The sequence below is a fragment of the Humulus lupulus genome, chromosome 9 (genome assembly GCF_963169125.1).
Source record: "Humulus lupulus chromosome 9, drHumLupu1.1, whole genome shotgun sequence".
NCBI lineage: Eukaryota > Viridiplantae > Streptophyta > Magnoliopsida > Rosales > Cannabaceae > Humulus > Humulus lupulus.
Genome location: NC_084801.1, coordinates 8164368 through 8179304, shown reverse-complemented (window position 1 = coordinate 8179304; position 14937 = coordinate 8164368). Strand labels below are relative to the sequence as shown.

General features: G+C 30.4%; 3 protein-coding genes across 3 annotated transcripts; 2 read left to right on the top strand and 1 right to left on the bottom strand.

Moving 5' to 3' along the window:
• Window positions 1-2819: 2819 nt before the first annotated feature.
• LOC133799387 (agamous-like MADS-box protein AGL29) lies at window positions 2820-3950 on the top strand. The gene has a single exon (XM_062237407.1). The coding sequence runs from the start codon at window positions 3345-3347 to the stop codon at window positions 3948-3950; it is 606 nt and encodes a 201-aa protein (XP_062093391.1). The 5' UTR covers window positions 2820-3344.
• A 3030-nt stretch (window positions 3951-6980) lies between these two features.
• On the top strand, window positions 6981-7691 carry LOC133799386 (glycine-rich cell wall structural protein-like). The gene has a single exon (XM_062237406.1). It carries the CDS (start codon window positions 6981-6983, stop codon window positions 7689-7691), a length of 711 nt encoding a protein of 236 aa, XP_062093390.1.
• Window positions 7692-13700: 6009 nt separating this feature from the next.
• Window positions 13701-14597, bottom strand: LOC133799385 (agamous-like MADS-box protein AGL29). Its single transcript, XM_062237405.1, has one exon. The coding sequence runs from the start codon at window positions 14595-14597 to the stop codon at window positions 13701-13703; it is 897 nt and encodes a 298-aa protein (XP_062093389.1).
• Between the last annotated feature and the right edge of the window lie 340 nt (window positions 14598-14937).

The following is a 14937-nucleotide window of genomic DNA, read 5'->3' as shown; positions in this document are numbered from 1 at the left end:
TTGCAAGTATGTTATAGTAACCCCCATCGATATCACCATGCATTGAGGGTCCTTGAAAATCCACTTATTCCCTTATAATTCCCAAACACCATTGTAGGATACAAAAACGTAGACAATGGAACTTGTGTTGGAAAAAAATATTGAAATTGTCAAAAAAACTGTCAATTTTTTTTCTTCAGAAATTCATGAAAAAAGAATATTATCGAGCTTCAATCGAACTCTATCGAGCCCATCGTCGAGCTCTTATCGAGTTTGTATCGAGCTAAAATTTCTTAAACTGAACATAAAACCTAACTAAAACCGTCATCGAACCCTATCGAGCTCCTATCGAGAAAACAACTACACCAAATCTTCTAGGGTCCAATCGAACCCTTATCGAGTTGCCATCGAGCACAATCGAGCAACAAAGCCTAAAACTATCGAGCTATAATCGAACTATATCGAGCAGCATCGAGCTTAAAAAAGAACCTTCTTCTACATACCATCGAGCCCCTATCGAACCGTTATCGAGCTCCTATCGAGCAAAAAAATTGCAGAAAACTAAAAAAAGCGTAGATCGCAGAATCTCTGTAAAAAAACCCAAAAAAACGCACAAATATAGGCTCAGATCTATTCAAAATGGCCAAAAAAATGTAAACAAATAATACCCAACACATAAAATGAATAATCTTATTACCCATGGTTTTTCTCCTCCAAAAACCCTCAAAATAGATGTTGCCTTTGATATTGGCGACTTCACAGAGACAATGGAGATGACTAACAATGATTTTGACAAGAAAATCATACAAATCTGTAAGTTTTAGGGAGGATTTCGTGAGAATGAAAGGGAGAGAGGGAGAGAGGTTTTAAGATTCTTGATATACAGGGAGGGGTATTTTGGGTATGAGAAGAATGTTTATCATCAAATTGAAAATATTAATGTTAGGATTTTTTTATAATATTATGCATTATTAAGTATTATTTGTGAAATTTCCTTTTTAATTTGTAATTTAGATTTAATTTAAATTTTAAATTAATTTACATTTTAAAATAAGTTTTTCCATTTTCTAATTTTTTAAATTAATTATATTTATTTTAAAAAAAATAATCAATCATTTACCGTGTGATTTAATAGATTGTCGCCACGTCATAAGTGACATTTAACGACCTTAGCTAGCATTTAACAACTAAAAGAGATTTGGTGCAATAAACTATACAACCGTCAAATTTTTTGATTGGGGTATACATGTTACCAACTCTAAAAGCATAGAGGCAGTTTCCGCAAATATCCCTATCCTATACAAACATATAAATAAATACAAGGATATTTTTTTATAGGAACTTTACTTTAAGCTTTACCGATGGGACTCTCAGTATTCTTAACCCATGAACAATATGTTTGAACTTAGTCTTCGGTACTGTAAACTATTCAGAATTTTTTGAAAATTTGCAGGATGTTCTAAATAGCTACAATATACACGGTCATAAAAAAAATCGAGACAAAAACTGTTTACGGGTCGAGAACACTAAGAGCCCCACCAATAGGACTTAAAGTGAAGCTCCTATAAAAAAATTTATCATATAAATATATGCGTATGCACGTGTGGTTAATAATACCCGAAGAGAGTGAAAATAAAATTACATTTCATGATTATTATAATGAATTAAGTACTACTTATTAGGAGATAATAGTTTAGAAACGTGTTGTACACTGTTCTATTTCATAGAGAGTATACCTCTTCTTGTATTTTTATTTGAAGTTGTAGGGTTGACTATATGTATATGTTGTGAATATAGGCATGAAAATTGTGAATTGTAATAATTAATTAATTATACATGGTCAATTATTACATGACTCAACAACAACAACAAATACATATTTATATATAAAGAAGGAATTATATATGGAAATACTAACGTATATATAATGTAAACAATAACGTACGTGCACTACTCTTATCTTGTAATAATAATTACTGAACAATTATGGAAACACGTACAATTCTAATCACGACAAAATATATACATACCTAAGCAATTATACAGGTAATTTACCTTATTGAGATAAACTCTAATAATTTACTCACTTATTCTTAAGTATATATGTTAATATTATATATAGAAAACCTATATATATACCGGTCGTGCACATATTAATTATGATATTATCTGTTCAATTTACTATTTAATTAGTTTGATAAAAAATGTATGCAACCAAAAATAATAACATTTTAAAAAAAAGAAGATTATATATATTATTTATAATTTTAGATGGGTTGGTCCTAATTTGAAATAATAATAGTCTCACTCCCAACGCCTAAACACAAAACAAAACATCTAATGCTTTCAACATATTACAATGAAATATATATGTGTGTGCCTAATATTTAAAAAAAAAATTATTTCATTTCTCAGTGATTCGTGATAAAATGTAGTTTTGAATAGTAGTCTCTAAATTAATAATGTAATGTACTTTTAGAATATATACAAAATTTATTCATGATTGAATTTATAGGATGATTTATATGTAATGATAACTATAAAAGAAAATGATTAATAACAATTTATTTAGTTGGCAACGTACAATTATAATTTAACTAGTGTGTATCTTACTATAAATTTAATTGTGATATATGCGGAACCAAGACTAAAATATAGAAGAGGCTAATTTTTTTTTAGTAAAGATTATAATAATATATATACAAAATTTATAAATATATAATTTTTTCTTTAATTTTAGAGGAACAATACAGATTTATGCATATATATATATTTATAAAAAAAAAAATTCTAAGTTACATGGTAAAACAATATTGAATAAAAAATTGAAGGGAGCCATGGCCACCCGAGATTAACAAAAAAAAAAAAAATAGTATTAATTTAATCTTTTAAGTCCAATACTTTTTTCTATTATAACTATATATATGACTATGTGCAACTTTTATATATTAGTTAAGAAAAATTACCAAAAAATTGTTAATAGTAATAAATTTTCTTGGTATTGCAATGTTTATCTACAAAAATTACTATTCGTTGTACTCAAATCAAGAAAAGGAAAACCCCAAAAAAAAAAAGAAAAAGAAAAAGCCTTTCCATCTTAGACATTAAAAAAATAAACACAAAATTTAATTATAAAAATGAAATATTAAAGCCTAGTATTAGAAACAACAAACTTAAAGTGGCAACAAAACAATCTCAAAAAATTAAACCCTATACACACACGTATCTCATTTCCCTTTATATTCACTCTTAAAAGCCTCCACTACCCAACAATTCACTCACTCACTCACTCTCTCTTTCAATCTCTCTCTCCCCCATATTTTCCCAAGAAAAAACTTTCTAGGCAACCAAACAGAAAATATTTAATGGGGCGACGAAAGATAGAGATGGAAATGGTGAAAGACAGCAGTTGTCGTCAAGTCACCTTCTCCAAGCGTCGCACAGGCCTTTTCAAGAAGGCCAACGAGCTGGCCACGCTGTGCGGCGCTGAGGTCGGCATCCTCGTCTTCTCTCCCGGCGGAAAACCCTTCTCCTTCGGAAACCCTAACGTGAGATACATCACAGACCGGTTTCTAAGGCCTCACCTTTACAAACAGACGGCGAATTTCAGATCCAACAAGCACTGCCGCGATGACTCGTCGTTCTCGGGCGTTGGAGCGGCGGAGAGGATGAACCAGCTGCACGACAGCCGAGTGAAGCAGCTCGGCGACGAGAAGCTCCGGGGAGAAGCCATTGATGAGGAAATAGCGAAAGGTAACAAAGGGATTGGGATCGATGAGATGGGTTTTGAAGAGCTTGAAAAGTTGAAAGAGGGTTTGGAAGAGCTTGGTGAGAAGGTGAAAGAGAGAGTTGTGGAGATGGAAGCTTCATCGACATTGTTGATGTTGTCCAATAATAATAAGTCTTTGATGACTGGTTGTGTTAAGAAGAGAAGTGCTAGGGTTAGGGCTGTTGCTAAAAAGAGTTATTAATAATTAATTAATTAAAAAAAATATTATTGTAACAATGTTATAATTTCTTGGCATATAATAATATATGCCATTTTAATTATATATATGGGTTTAATTTTGTGGTGCTATCTAATTCGGAACTTATTATCAATTGATGAATTTGTCTTTGGATAGAATGTTAAATATATATTGTTTGGAAATACATGAATATTAGTGTGTGTAACTGTGTATTGTGAGGATTTTGATATATATATGGTATATGTGAGAGCAGTTTCAAAATATGATCCAATAATGGAAGAAAAATTAAGTGGGGTATTTTCTTTTTGTGGGTAGAGATAATTAACCATAAAAAAATAGTGTAATTTTAATTACTAAGAAATTAATTTCAAGAGATTAGGATTTCCTCAAACAAAAGCCTTGAATATTACTTATTAATATCGTTTTGGGAAATACACTCTTGTGATGACATTATATGTATAAAATAATATTGTAAATTTGCTAAGAATATTTGAGAAACTAGGATTTTTTTAAAAAAAATTGTATCTTAATTAATTAATATCGTTTAAGATACATTCACTTTGGACCATAGAAAAGTAAAGGTTTTGTAAGGGATGATTTTATAAATTTGAGTGGACACAAATTATTTTTTTTCCTTCTTTTTTTGGCAATGATTTCTTAATTCTAAAGCAGAAGGATAGCATGAATTTTTTATTAGTGTGCGAACTGGCCTAGTCTCTTGCTCCCTCTGTCGTGTGCAAGATGCTTAGGTGAACGTTCGGTTAGTTTTAAAGTTGTAAACATTGTCTATAATTTTAATAAAATCGGTTCACTATTTTTTTAAATATATATAATAGAATGAATTATAATTCTATCATATATATATATATAAATATTTATACCAATAATCTTAACATATATGACATCTAAATACAGCATTTACATAGATATATATATATTTATATGGCTACATGAGATATATATAAAATACAATAATATTTAAAAAGAAATTAATAATAGAAATAAAATAAGAATAGAAAAAGTTATAGTGTAGACAGTAGTATACATATATCAATTATTTTTAGTTTTTAATATTGTATTTTCCAATGTCCTTTGGTGAATTTGATGAAGAAAAAAAACTCCAATCACTTGATAAAAAACAAATTATCACACAAATTTGTAAGATAAAAAAAAAATGATGTGTGTCTTTATTATTTTTAAATAAATATGATTTAATTATTTAAATTATCATAAAATATCTTAAAAATAACCTATTTTAATTAATTAATTAATTTTTGTTTAAGTTTATGTTTGTTCTAGTTTTTGAATTTGGTTTTGACAACAAAAGATTATATATTATATGTTTAATATAATATTAAGTTTAAGTTTAAGTTTAATTAAATTTTATTTAAGTTATAAAATGTATGATTTTATTATTTTTAAATAATTATCATTGTAAAATATATCTAAAATATCATATTTTAATTTGTTTAATTATTTAAGTTTAAGTCATATTTACAATCTACAGTTAAATATAAAAATATTCCGTTAAAGTTAATGAAAAAAATAAAAAATTGTTAAATAAAAAAATTTCTGTTATCTACACAATTTTTATATAGAAGAAATATATTTTTAATAATGAACATTGTTTTTGAAAATGAATTGAGTGTTTGATGGAGATTATTCCATCCATACAAGTTTATCATTCATTTGGGAGTGCATGCACAACCAATTTATGAGCAATTTTATTGGGCGAACGATGTACACGAATTAAATTAGAGAGGGGCCAAGGCCCCCTCCTTGCATATGTAGTTGTAGCTCTGTCTTTGTTTTCATTCTAAACCGAGACTTAAGTAGACCCCACGTATTCTTGAATAATTGCGATCAATTTAGTAGTCCGCTAAATTTTATAATAAATTTGAAACTCATAAATTACTTTAATATAACTCAACATCTAAAATTAATAACGATATACAATTTTTCATATTTTTCAAATTTAATTATTCTGATGGCATAATAATTAAAAAAAAATTCTATATGTATTAGATTTAGTCTCATTTCGATCATTAGCAAATAACTAGACTGAATTTTATTTAATAGGGATATAAGATTCATTATTGGCCTGACTATGTATATTTTTTTTTTCTTTTTTAAAAAAAATGATAAAAGTTATATCCTGATGAATTCGAAGAGATAGAAGAATCCTCATACACCACATCGAAATATATAATCCAAGATTACAAACAACCACTAATTATCAAATATGAAATTTAAAGCAATAAAATTAATAAAAGCCAATTCCAAGAAGCCAGACATAAAAGATCCTTCCTAAGTAATAAGGAGAATATCACAAGATTAAAATAATTATTATCAATTTCATTAATATCTGAGTTTCTCAATAAAAAATGAAACAAATTATAAAAATAATTTGTTTTTTTTTTGAATTTTTGTATTCGGTGATATATATGCACAAAATCAGTCAAGACAAAAACACAAGTCAACTTTAGCAATAAATCTGTTGCGATTCTCTATATACACTTTTGAAATTAGATCACAACAGATTTAATTTGACTTATATTCTGTGATTTGGTTTATCATCAATGATCTAAAAAGTTTTAAACATACAATAATCTCAGCAATATCAAACTCTTTATTAGATGCAAAAAATGTAACACTACATAATAATATATAAAGCCTCATATTCATATATAAAAGAGGGTTATATATATATAGTCCCCATCTTTATTAATATTGTACTATAGTATATGAAAATGAGCATATATATATATATATTATTTGAAGCATATATATATGTTTCATTATTATTATTATTATTTAGAAACATTAATTCTTGGGAGTAATTTTTATTTTTGTGTGGTTGGTCTTCCCCTCGAGTACTGCCTTAGTAAGAGTGTCAAGTAATTCTTCAAAAGACTTTTGTCTTCTCTTAAGCTCATCCAAACTCAACCCATCAAACGGTTCGTTCCACCAAAAGTCCTCTCCTGGCATCACTACCGGTCTTGGTGAAGCAGCTAATAACACCCTATTGAATAGATGTTGGTCATACTCAATCTTGTTGCCCCTCATGCTAGTAGTAGTGCTGCCCTTGGTGGTCGTGGTGGTGGTGGGGCTGAGCTTGGTGGCCGGTTTGGTAGGGTTGGTGGTGGTGTTAGGGCTGTAGATCTTGGTGGTGGTGTTAGGGCTGCAGATCTTGGTAGTGTTGTTGGTGGTGGTGTTGGGGCTGGTGATAGCGATGTTGTTGGCAGTGGAGTTAGGGGTGGGGCTGAGCTTGGTGGCCGGTTTGGTAGGGTTGGTGGTGGTGTTAGGGCTGCAGATCTTGGTAGTGTTGTTGGTGGTGGTGTTGGGGCTGGTGAAAGTGATGTTGTTGGCAGTGGAGTTAGGGCTGATCTTGGTGGTGTTGGGGCTGGTGGTGGTGTTGTTGGCAGTGGTGTTAGGGCTGATCTTAGTGGTGTTGGGGCTGGTGGTGGTGTTAGGGCTGATCTTGGTGGTGTTATTGGCAGTGGTGTTAGGGCTGATCTTGGCGGTGTTGGGGCTGGTGGTGGTGTTAGGGCTGATCATGGTGGTGTTGTTGTCAGTGGTGTTAGGGCTTATCTTGGCGGTGTTGGGGCTGGTGGTGTTAGGACTAATCTTGGTGGTGTTGTTGGCGGTGGTGTTGGGGATGAGCTTGGTGGGGGTGGTGGTCTTCTTAGATACCATGGTCTCACACACAATGAAGAAATAACTAGGATTTTCAAGAGAGAATAATGAAGAAAAATTAATACTTATAACAACTAAAAAAAAATAATAATAATATTGTGTGAGAAATATTGTTGTCGAGTATTGTATATTTATATAGAGATTTAAGGTCATTGTATTATTCTTTGTAAAGTTGTCTTTTACGTATTATTTGTACCATTTTTAGTAGTATTGGATTTTCGTTTCCAACATGGGAATTAATGGATTATTTCACAATTACATTTATGATTTATTCAAACCATATACGTATTTCTTTTTGTTCCTATCTGAATTCTGTTTTAGTTAATTTTTTTCTTCTATAATTATTTAGGCACAATGTACCATAAATATTTCTTACTTTGTCTAAAATTATATATATTTAAATTAATAATACTTACGTCGGTTTCATTTAAAAAAAAAAAAACTTATATGTCGGTGTTTTTCTTCTTTCTTTGTAAGAGAATAGGACATTTCAAAAATTAAAATAAATAAAATACCTACGACTTAAAATTCCTTTTTTTTAGAGGAAGCTTACTACAAAAAAAAGGTTCAATACCGAGAACATTATACCGACAACATGTCCTCGGTATAGACATTTCATATGCGCGGGCCATTTTCGCGGTTCTGAATAGGTTTAGTTGCTATACCGAGGACCTATACCGAGAACATGTTCTCGGTATAGGGTTTATAAATATCACACTCAGCCGCGAAGCCCCTTCTCCTTCCTCTCTGGTTTCTCTGGGTTTTCTCCGAAACCTCCGCCTCCCTCCGCCGATTATAGTCGTTTTCCTCCATAAAAGCTCGGTTTTAAGCCCCAAAATTGCCAAGGGTGAAGGAATTTCTGTGTATTTGTTGAAGGTATGGTTTATTTATTTATTTTATATATATATATATATATTTATGAAATTGTATAATGATATTTTCTAATTTTTGTTTGAAGGTTGGGTATTCGGTTTTTGTTGGACTATAGGGATTGCTAGCAAGATATTGAAGGCATTGGTAAGTTTTTTTTAATTTTTTTTAATTTTTTTAATTTTTTTTTCAATTTTTGAATAATTTATGTTTTTTTATATAAATAATATAATATTAATTTTAATAAAAATCTGAAATAATTATATTAGATAGAATGTATTTATTTTTAGGTTTTCAAAATAAGTATTAGTTAAAATGATATTAGGAATTAGAAAATTGTTAAATGATTAATTAGTATTTTTTTAAAATAAATTCTATGTTGTGTTTGGTGAATTTTATGTGTATTAAACATATTAGTAAACATATTAAATATTTGAGTGTTAATTTGAAAATTTTGGTGGTAATGTTAGTATGTTGTTGTTGTCAATTTTAATTTTTTTGCTTATGTTAGTAGTAAAAATTCAGATTTTATGAATATTGATGATTAATTTGTTGTTGTTATTTTTTAGTAGAATTTTAATATTTTGGTTAGAAAATTGAATAATTAATAAAATTTAGACTAATAATTATAAATTATATAGTCATTTAAAATGAATTTGTAATGCTCTTTGCATGATCTGGGTCTGGATATTTTTTATGTGTTATTTGCAGGATTTTAAATTTTGGGATAGATGAAAATATAGTCGTTATGCTGCCGAATTTTTTATAGAATTGTAAAATTTAGAGATATTGTGAATATTAGTAGAAGTACTCAATAAAATTTCTAATTTAATAAATAGTGAATTGATAAGTAAAATCATTTATTTTAAAATTAAGATTAAAAAAATTAACATTAACATTATGCAACTAAATTTTAATAAAAATAAACATTAATTAAATAATTTAAGTAATAATTAAATCCTAAAGTAGTTAAATAAATTTTAAACAAATCTTAGAATTTTTTTTTAAATTAATCAAACTATTCAATAAAGCATAAGTAAAATATGTAATTTAATAAATACTAAATTAATATGTAAAAAAATAATATGTGTTAGTTCTGATTAAATAAAATTAACAAATATATTATTAGAAAACCATTATTAAAATTAAAATTAAAATTAAAATTAAAATTAAAAAAAATTAAATTTAATATTTGTTAGTTTTAATCATTATTAAAATTAAAATTAAAAAAATATGTTTTTAATATTATTTGTTAGTTGTTTTTAATTTTTCTGTATTTTTTTTAATATTTTTTTTCAATTTTTGAATAATTTATGTTTTTTATATAAATAATATATTTTAAAATTAAGAATAAAAAAAATTAACATTAACATTATGCAACTAAATTTTAATAAAAATAAAAATTAATCCTAAAGTAGTTAAATAAATTTTAAACAAATTTTAGAAATTTTGTTTAAATTAATCAAACTATTCAATAAAGCATAAGTAAAATATGTAATTTAATAAATACTAAATTAATATGTCAAATTTAAATAAGTTTAATAATATTTACACTGAAATATATTATAGTTAGATATCATAAAACAACATAATTAACTTCAAAAAGCATAAGACATTAAAAAAACATATTTAATTATATTTGCTTTTTTCTTTGGTAATAAGAAATTATTACCAAAGATATAATAGTGTTATTATCACATAGTGATAATATTATATTTTTTTAGTGTTCATCACAAGAAGCCTTAGACCCGTTTAGAGAGGGTGAGTCATTGAAGACTCTTACATTTGCCTCTCTCTGAATTAGGACACACACAAATTGATTGTAAGTTTGATGATTAGTGTTCCGTGCAGTGCTACATTCATACAATGTCGATCGACAAGAGTTGGATTAATTTGACAGATCGATTATCCGATGAGTATGAGGCTGGTGTGATGGATTTTCTCCAGAGAGCCCGGCAGTGCGTTGACTCAAGGGGATTGGTGAAATGTCCGTGTAGGAGGTGTGTCAACGTTGAATTTCAGACGATTGATGTATTAGAAAATCATCTTTTTGTAAATGGTTTTCTACGGAAATATACCAATTGGCATTGGCATGGAGAGGATGAAATAATACCAATGAGAGCTCGGATAGATCAAAATGATGAAGATGAGATGATGGATGTTCTCACTGATCTTATGCAAAATGACAATGACGAACAAGCGGAGAATGAGCGCGGTCAAGAGATACCTACAACTGACTACAAGAGTGGGCAACATTATAACGATTTGTTTGCTGAGATCGAGGCTCCATTATTCCCCGGGTGTCAAAATTACACTTCATTGAATTTCCTAGTGAAGTTAATGCATTTCAAAGTGTTGGGAAAAATTCCCAACAAAATATTTGATGGAATGCTGGAGTTGTTACATGATGCATTTCCAGCCCCAAATAAGCTTCCAAAATCGCACTATGCAGCGAAAAGGTTGTTGCGGAAACTTGGATTGGGCTACGAGTCAATCCATGTCTGCAAGCATGATTGCGCACTGTTTTGGAAAGAACATGCTGGAAAAAGCAAATGTCCTGTTTGTGGAGAGGATCGATGGGTGGACAAGAACACCAAGGGAAAGAAAGTGCCTCATAAAGTGATGCGTTATTTTCCTTTAACCCCTAGGTTAATGCGAAAATATGCATCGAGGCACATTGCTCAACATATGAGATGGCATCACGAGCAACGTATAAAAGAAGATGGTGTATTGCGTCATCCTGCTGATGGGAAAGCTTGGAAGGACTTTGACCGAAATAATCCAACATTTGCAATGGAACCCAGGAATGTGCGGCTTGGATTGGCTGCAGATGGATTCAATCCCTTTGGTAATATGAGTCTGTCTTATAGTATGTGGCCAGTAGTGTTGACGACATATAACTTGCCACCATGGTTGTGCATGAGAGAAACTAATTTCATGTTGAGTTTATTAATTCCGGGACCTCATTCGCCAGGAAAAGATTTTGATGTTTTCTTAAGACCATTGATTGATGAGTTAAAAGAATTATGGGTGACTGGTGTACAGACTCGAGATGCAGTCGATGGCAGTTTCTTCACTCTTCGGGCAGCTTTGATGTGGACTATAAACGATTACCCAGCAAGGAGTAGCCTTTCTGGATGGACTGCTCAAGGTTATCATGCTTGCTCTACTTGCAATGTGGCAACACCATCTATTCGTTTACAAAAGAAGGTTGCTTTTTATGGTCATAGACATTTTTTACCAATCAAACATGTCATTAGAAGGGACAAGAAGACATATGGTGTCGTTGAAAAGAGATTACCACCACAGCCATTAACCATGCAAGAAATGTTCACACAAATGAGTTTTATACCTGATTCTCTTCCTGGTAAGCATGTCAGTTATGGCGGCCAAAAAAGAAAGCGTACAAAAGAGCAAGTTGGTTGGCGGAAAAAAAGTATATTTTTTGAGATGAGAGAGCGAACTCCATTTGATTTTCGTCCTTCACAAACTAGAGATGAAGAGTTGTCTGAGATGAGAGAGCGTCTTCGACAGTTAGAGGAGCATGTCCGGACTCATTGTATCACCCCGGGATCTCAATCTGCCCCACCACCACCACCCGATGATCCTGATGTTGGAGCACCGACTCAGTAGGACTTATGTATGAATTTTATTACAATTGACTATTACATTATCATGTTTAAGACAAGTCTTTATTTTAATTCAACGAATACACTCTTATGTTTTTTTTTATATCTTTAATATAAGTGTTTTAATTTTATTCTATTTTCTTATATTTAATTCAAAATAAATAAATAAATAAGGGAATAACAAATATAAAAAAAAATTGGGGACAAGTCTGTACCGAGGACATTGTCCTCGGTATATACCACCAAGATGTCGGTATATACCAGTACGATGAGAAATTGAGGTTTGTTGTACCGAGGACATTTGTCACTTTCTACCGAGGACATTATCCTCGGTAAAACGTATACCGAGAACATTTTGAATGTCGTCGGTAGACGTTTTGTTTTACCGACGCGGCTGTACCGACAACTTTATACCGACGACATTGTCTCGGTATAAGATATACCGAGGACATTTCGGCTTATACCGAGGACATTTGTTCTCGGTATAGGCCCTGATTTTTGTAGTGTATATTATTATAATTAATATTCACTCTCAAAGAGCAATACATATAAATTTTAACCTTTTTTTATTATTATTTTATAATTTAGGTGCAATAAAACTCACGATCTCTTTTTTTCTTTCTTTCTAATACTTAATATAATATACACATATAATAAATAATTTGTTATAGATAAGAGTGACTATTTGATTATTACATCAATAAAACTCACTATTCAATGATTACATAAGTTTTACTCGTTAATAATCTTTATTCAATAAGTGTAATAATCAACTTGAAAACTCTCAATTCATGTCAATAGAATAGTCAACATACATATATATATTATACTAATAATTATACAAGAGAAATACTTGTAATCAGCTTGAAAACTCTCAATTTTTCATACAAAGTCATGTTAATTCAGGAGTATATATACTCATCTTAAATAAATATTATTAACTAAAAAACTTAATATATATTATGTGTGCACTTATCATTACTCTATATAAATATATCTATATCTTATATTCTTCGTACATGTACTATCGTTTCTATTTTTTTTGCCTTCATAGATCTATATTTACGTATTTTTCAACTAAGATTGAATAATATTAAGTTTATTATTATATTAAATTTAATATGATCTAGTATTTTATAATTGGTGTAGTAAAAAGTAATTTAGAATTAAGTTTGCACATATATGTTTGTGAATATTTTATGAATTAAAATTTCCATAAATTTAAACATAATGATAAAACATTAAAATATATTTTCTCAAGTAATCTTATTTTTCAGAAAGAAAAAAAAACACACAAACATTTTAATTGAAATACATAAAAATAATCATGGTTGATTATGCTCATCTTCACGAATCAAAATACCCTTTCATTCAGATTGTTGTCTCATAATGAGTTTAACCAATATAATAATACAAGAGGTAATAGTTTTTTTTAATGAAAAGAAAATGAAATGAAATATCGGTATTATAGTACTGGTTGGACACATTATGAGACACAATAATCCAACCGATGATCTTTATTCCATCTTCACCGGTTAGATAGATTATATGATCATAGCTAGCCACTCATGTGAGTATGATGAGAAGCATGAATCCCAGTTGTACTCTGATGTTCAGCCAAGTTCACAAACGAGTGTGAAGATGAGATATTTGGAGCATTATTGTTCGTAGTAGCAGTAGTAGTAGCATTAGCAGTAGTAGAATCATTGGTCATCATCCTCTCCTTATTAACTTGCTTAGAAATATTTTCATGCAACTCTTCAAGAGTTCTATACCTTTGCTTAAGCTCATCCAAACTCAGCCCCTCAATCGACGCATCCCACCATCCTTGTGCTGGCTCTGGTAGTGTCACCTCTACCATCCTCGGCGTCGAACCTAACTCTGTCATCTTCTTGAACTCTTTCAGTGTCTCCTTCTCAGCATCCAAGTCATTACACATAGTGTTGTATTGTTGGTTGAGTTCGTCGATCCTCACACGCCGATGGGCCTCCACAATTGGGTGAGTCGCAACATCAACCAACATCGCCGCTGTTTGAGGGTCTGTTTCGCGGAGGAGGAAATGAGATGCCACAGCATCGATGGAAGGGTGTCCATAAGAAAATGGTTTTCCAGATGGGGAAAATATCACAACACCAACCTCGGCACCACACAAGGTCACCAACTCACTAGCCTTTTTGTAAATACCAGATCTTCGTTTTGAGAAAGTGATGAGGCGACTGTCTTCCTCTTGGATCATCTTCATCTCTATCTTTTGTCTACCTTTTGTTTTCCTTTTGGCCTTGGGGCTAGTAGGGTTGTTGTTGTTGTTGTTAATGTTGATGGGAGTGGAGGTTAGGGTTAGGGTTTGGATGTTTAGGTCTGTGGTGGTGGTGATGTTAATGGAGTTGGGGGTGGTAGGGTTGGTGGGGGTAGCCATGGAAGTGGTGGGGATGGTGGTTTTGTTGCTAGTTTCCATGGCACACAGAGAAAATGAAGTGAATTTCTTGAGGAAAAATATATGAGAAATAGTTGATATGGAAATGAACTAAAGCAGATAATAGCAAAGAAAGAGAGAATTATTTTCTTGTATTGGTTGATGAGGATTGTTGTTGAGTATGGTATATATTATAGAAGAAAGGAAACTTCATAAGAGGAAAGAACATATAATGAAAAGGTATTAGAGATAAGACTATTTTATTATTCCTTTTATCAGTCATATTGTTATCTGGCTACACCTGTCAAAAACCAATAAATTAATTATCTTATATATTTTTTTATTTTTTAAATAAATATTACTTTTGCATAGGATATTCTAT

What these genes read in the sequence shown, in the direction of transcription:
- LOC133799387 (XM_062237407.1), top strand. Translation starts at nt 3,345, where the DNA reads ATGGGGCGACGAAAGATAGAGATGGAAATGGTGAAAGACAGCAGTTGT.
- LOC133799386 (XM_062237406.1), top strand. Translation starts at nt 6,981, where the DNA reads ATGTTGGTCATACTCAATCTTGTTGCCCCTCATGCTAGTAGTAGTGCT.
- LOC133799385 (XM_062237405.1), bottom strand. Translation starts at nt 14,597, where the DNA reads ATGGAAACTAGCAACAAAACCACCATCCCCACCACTTCCATGGCTACC.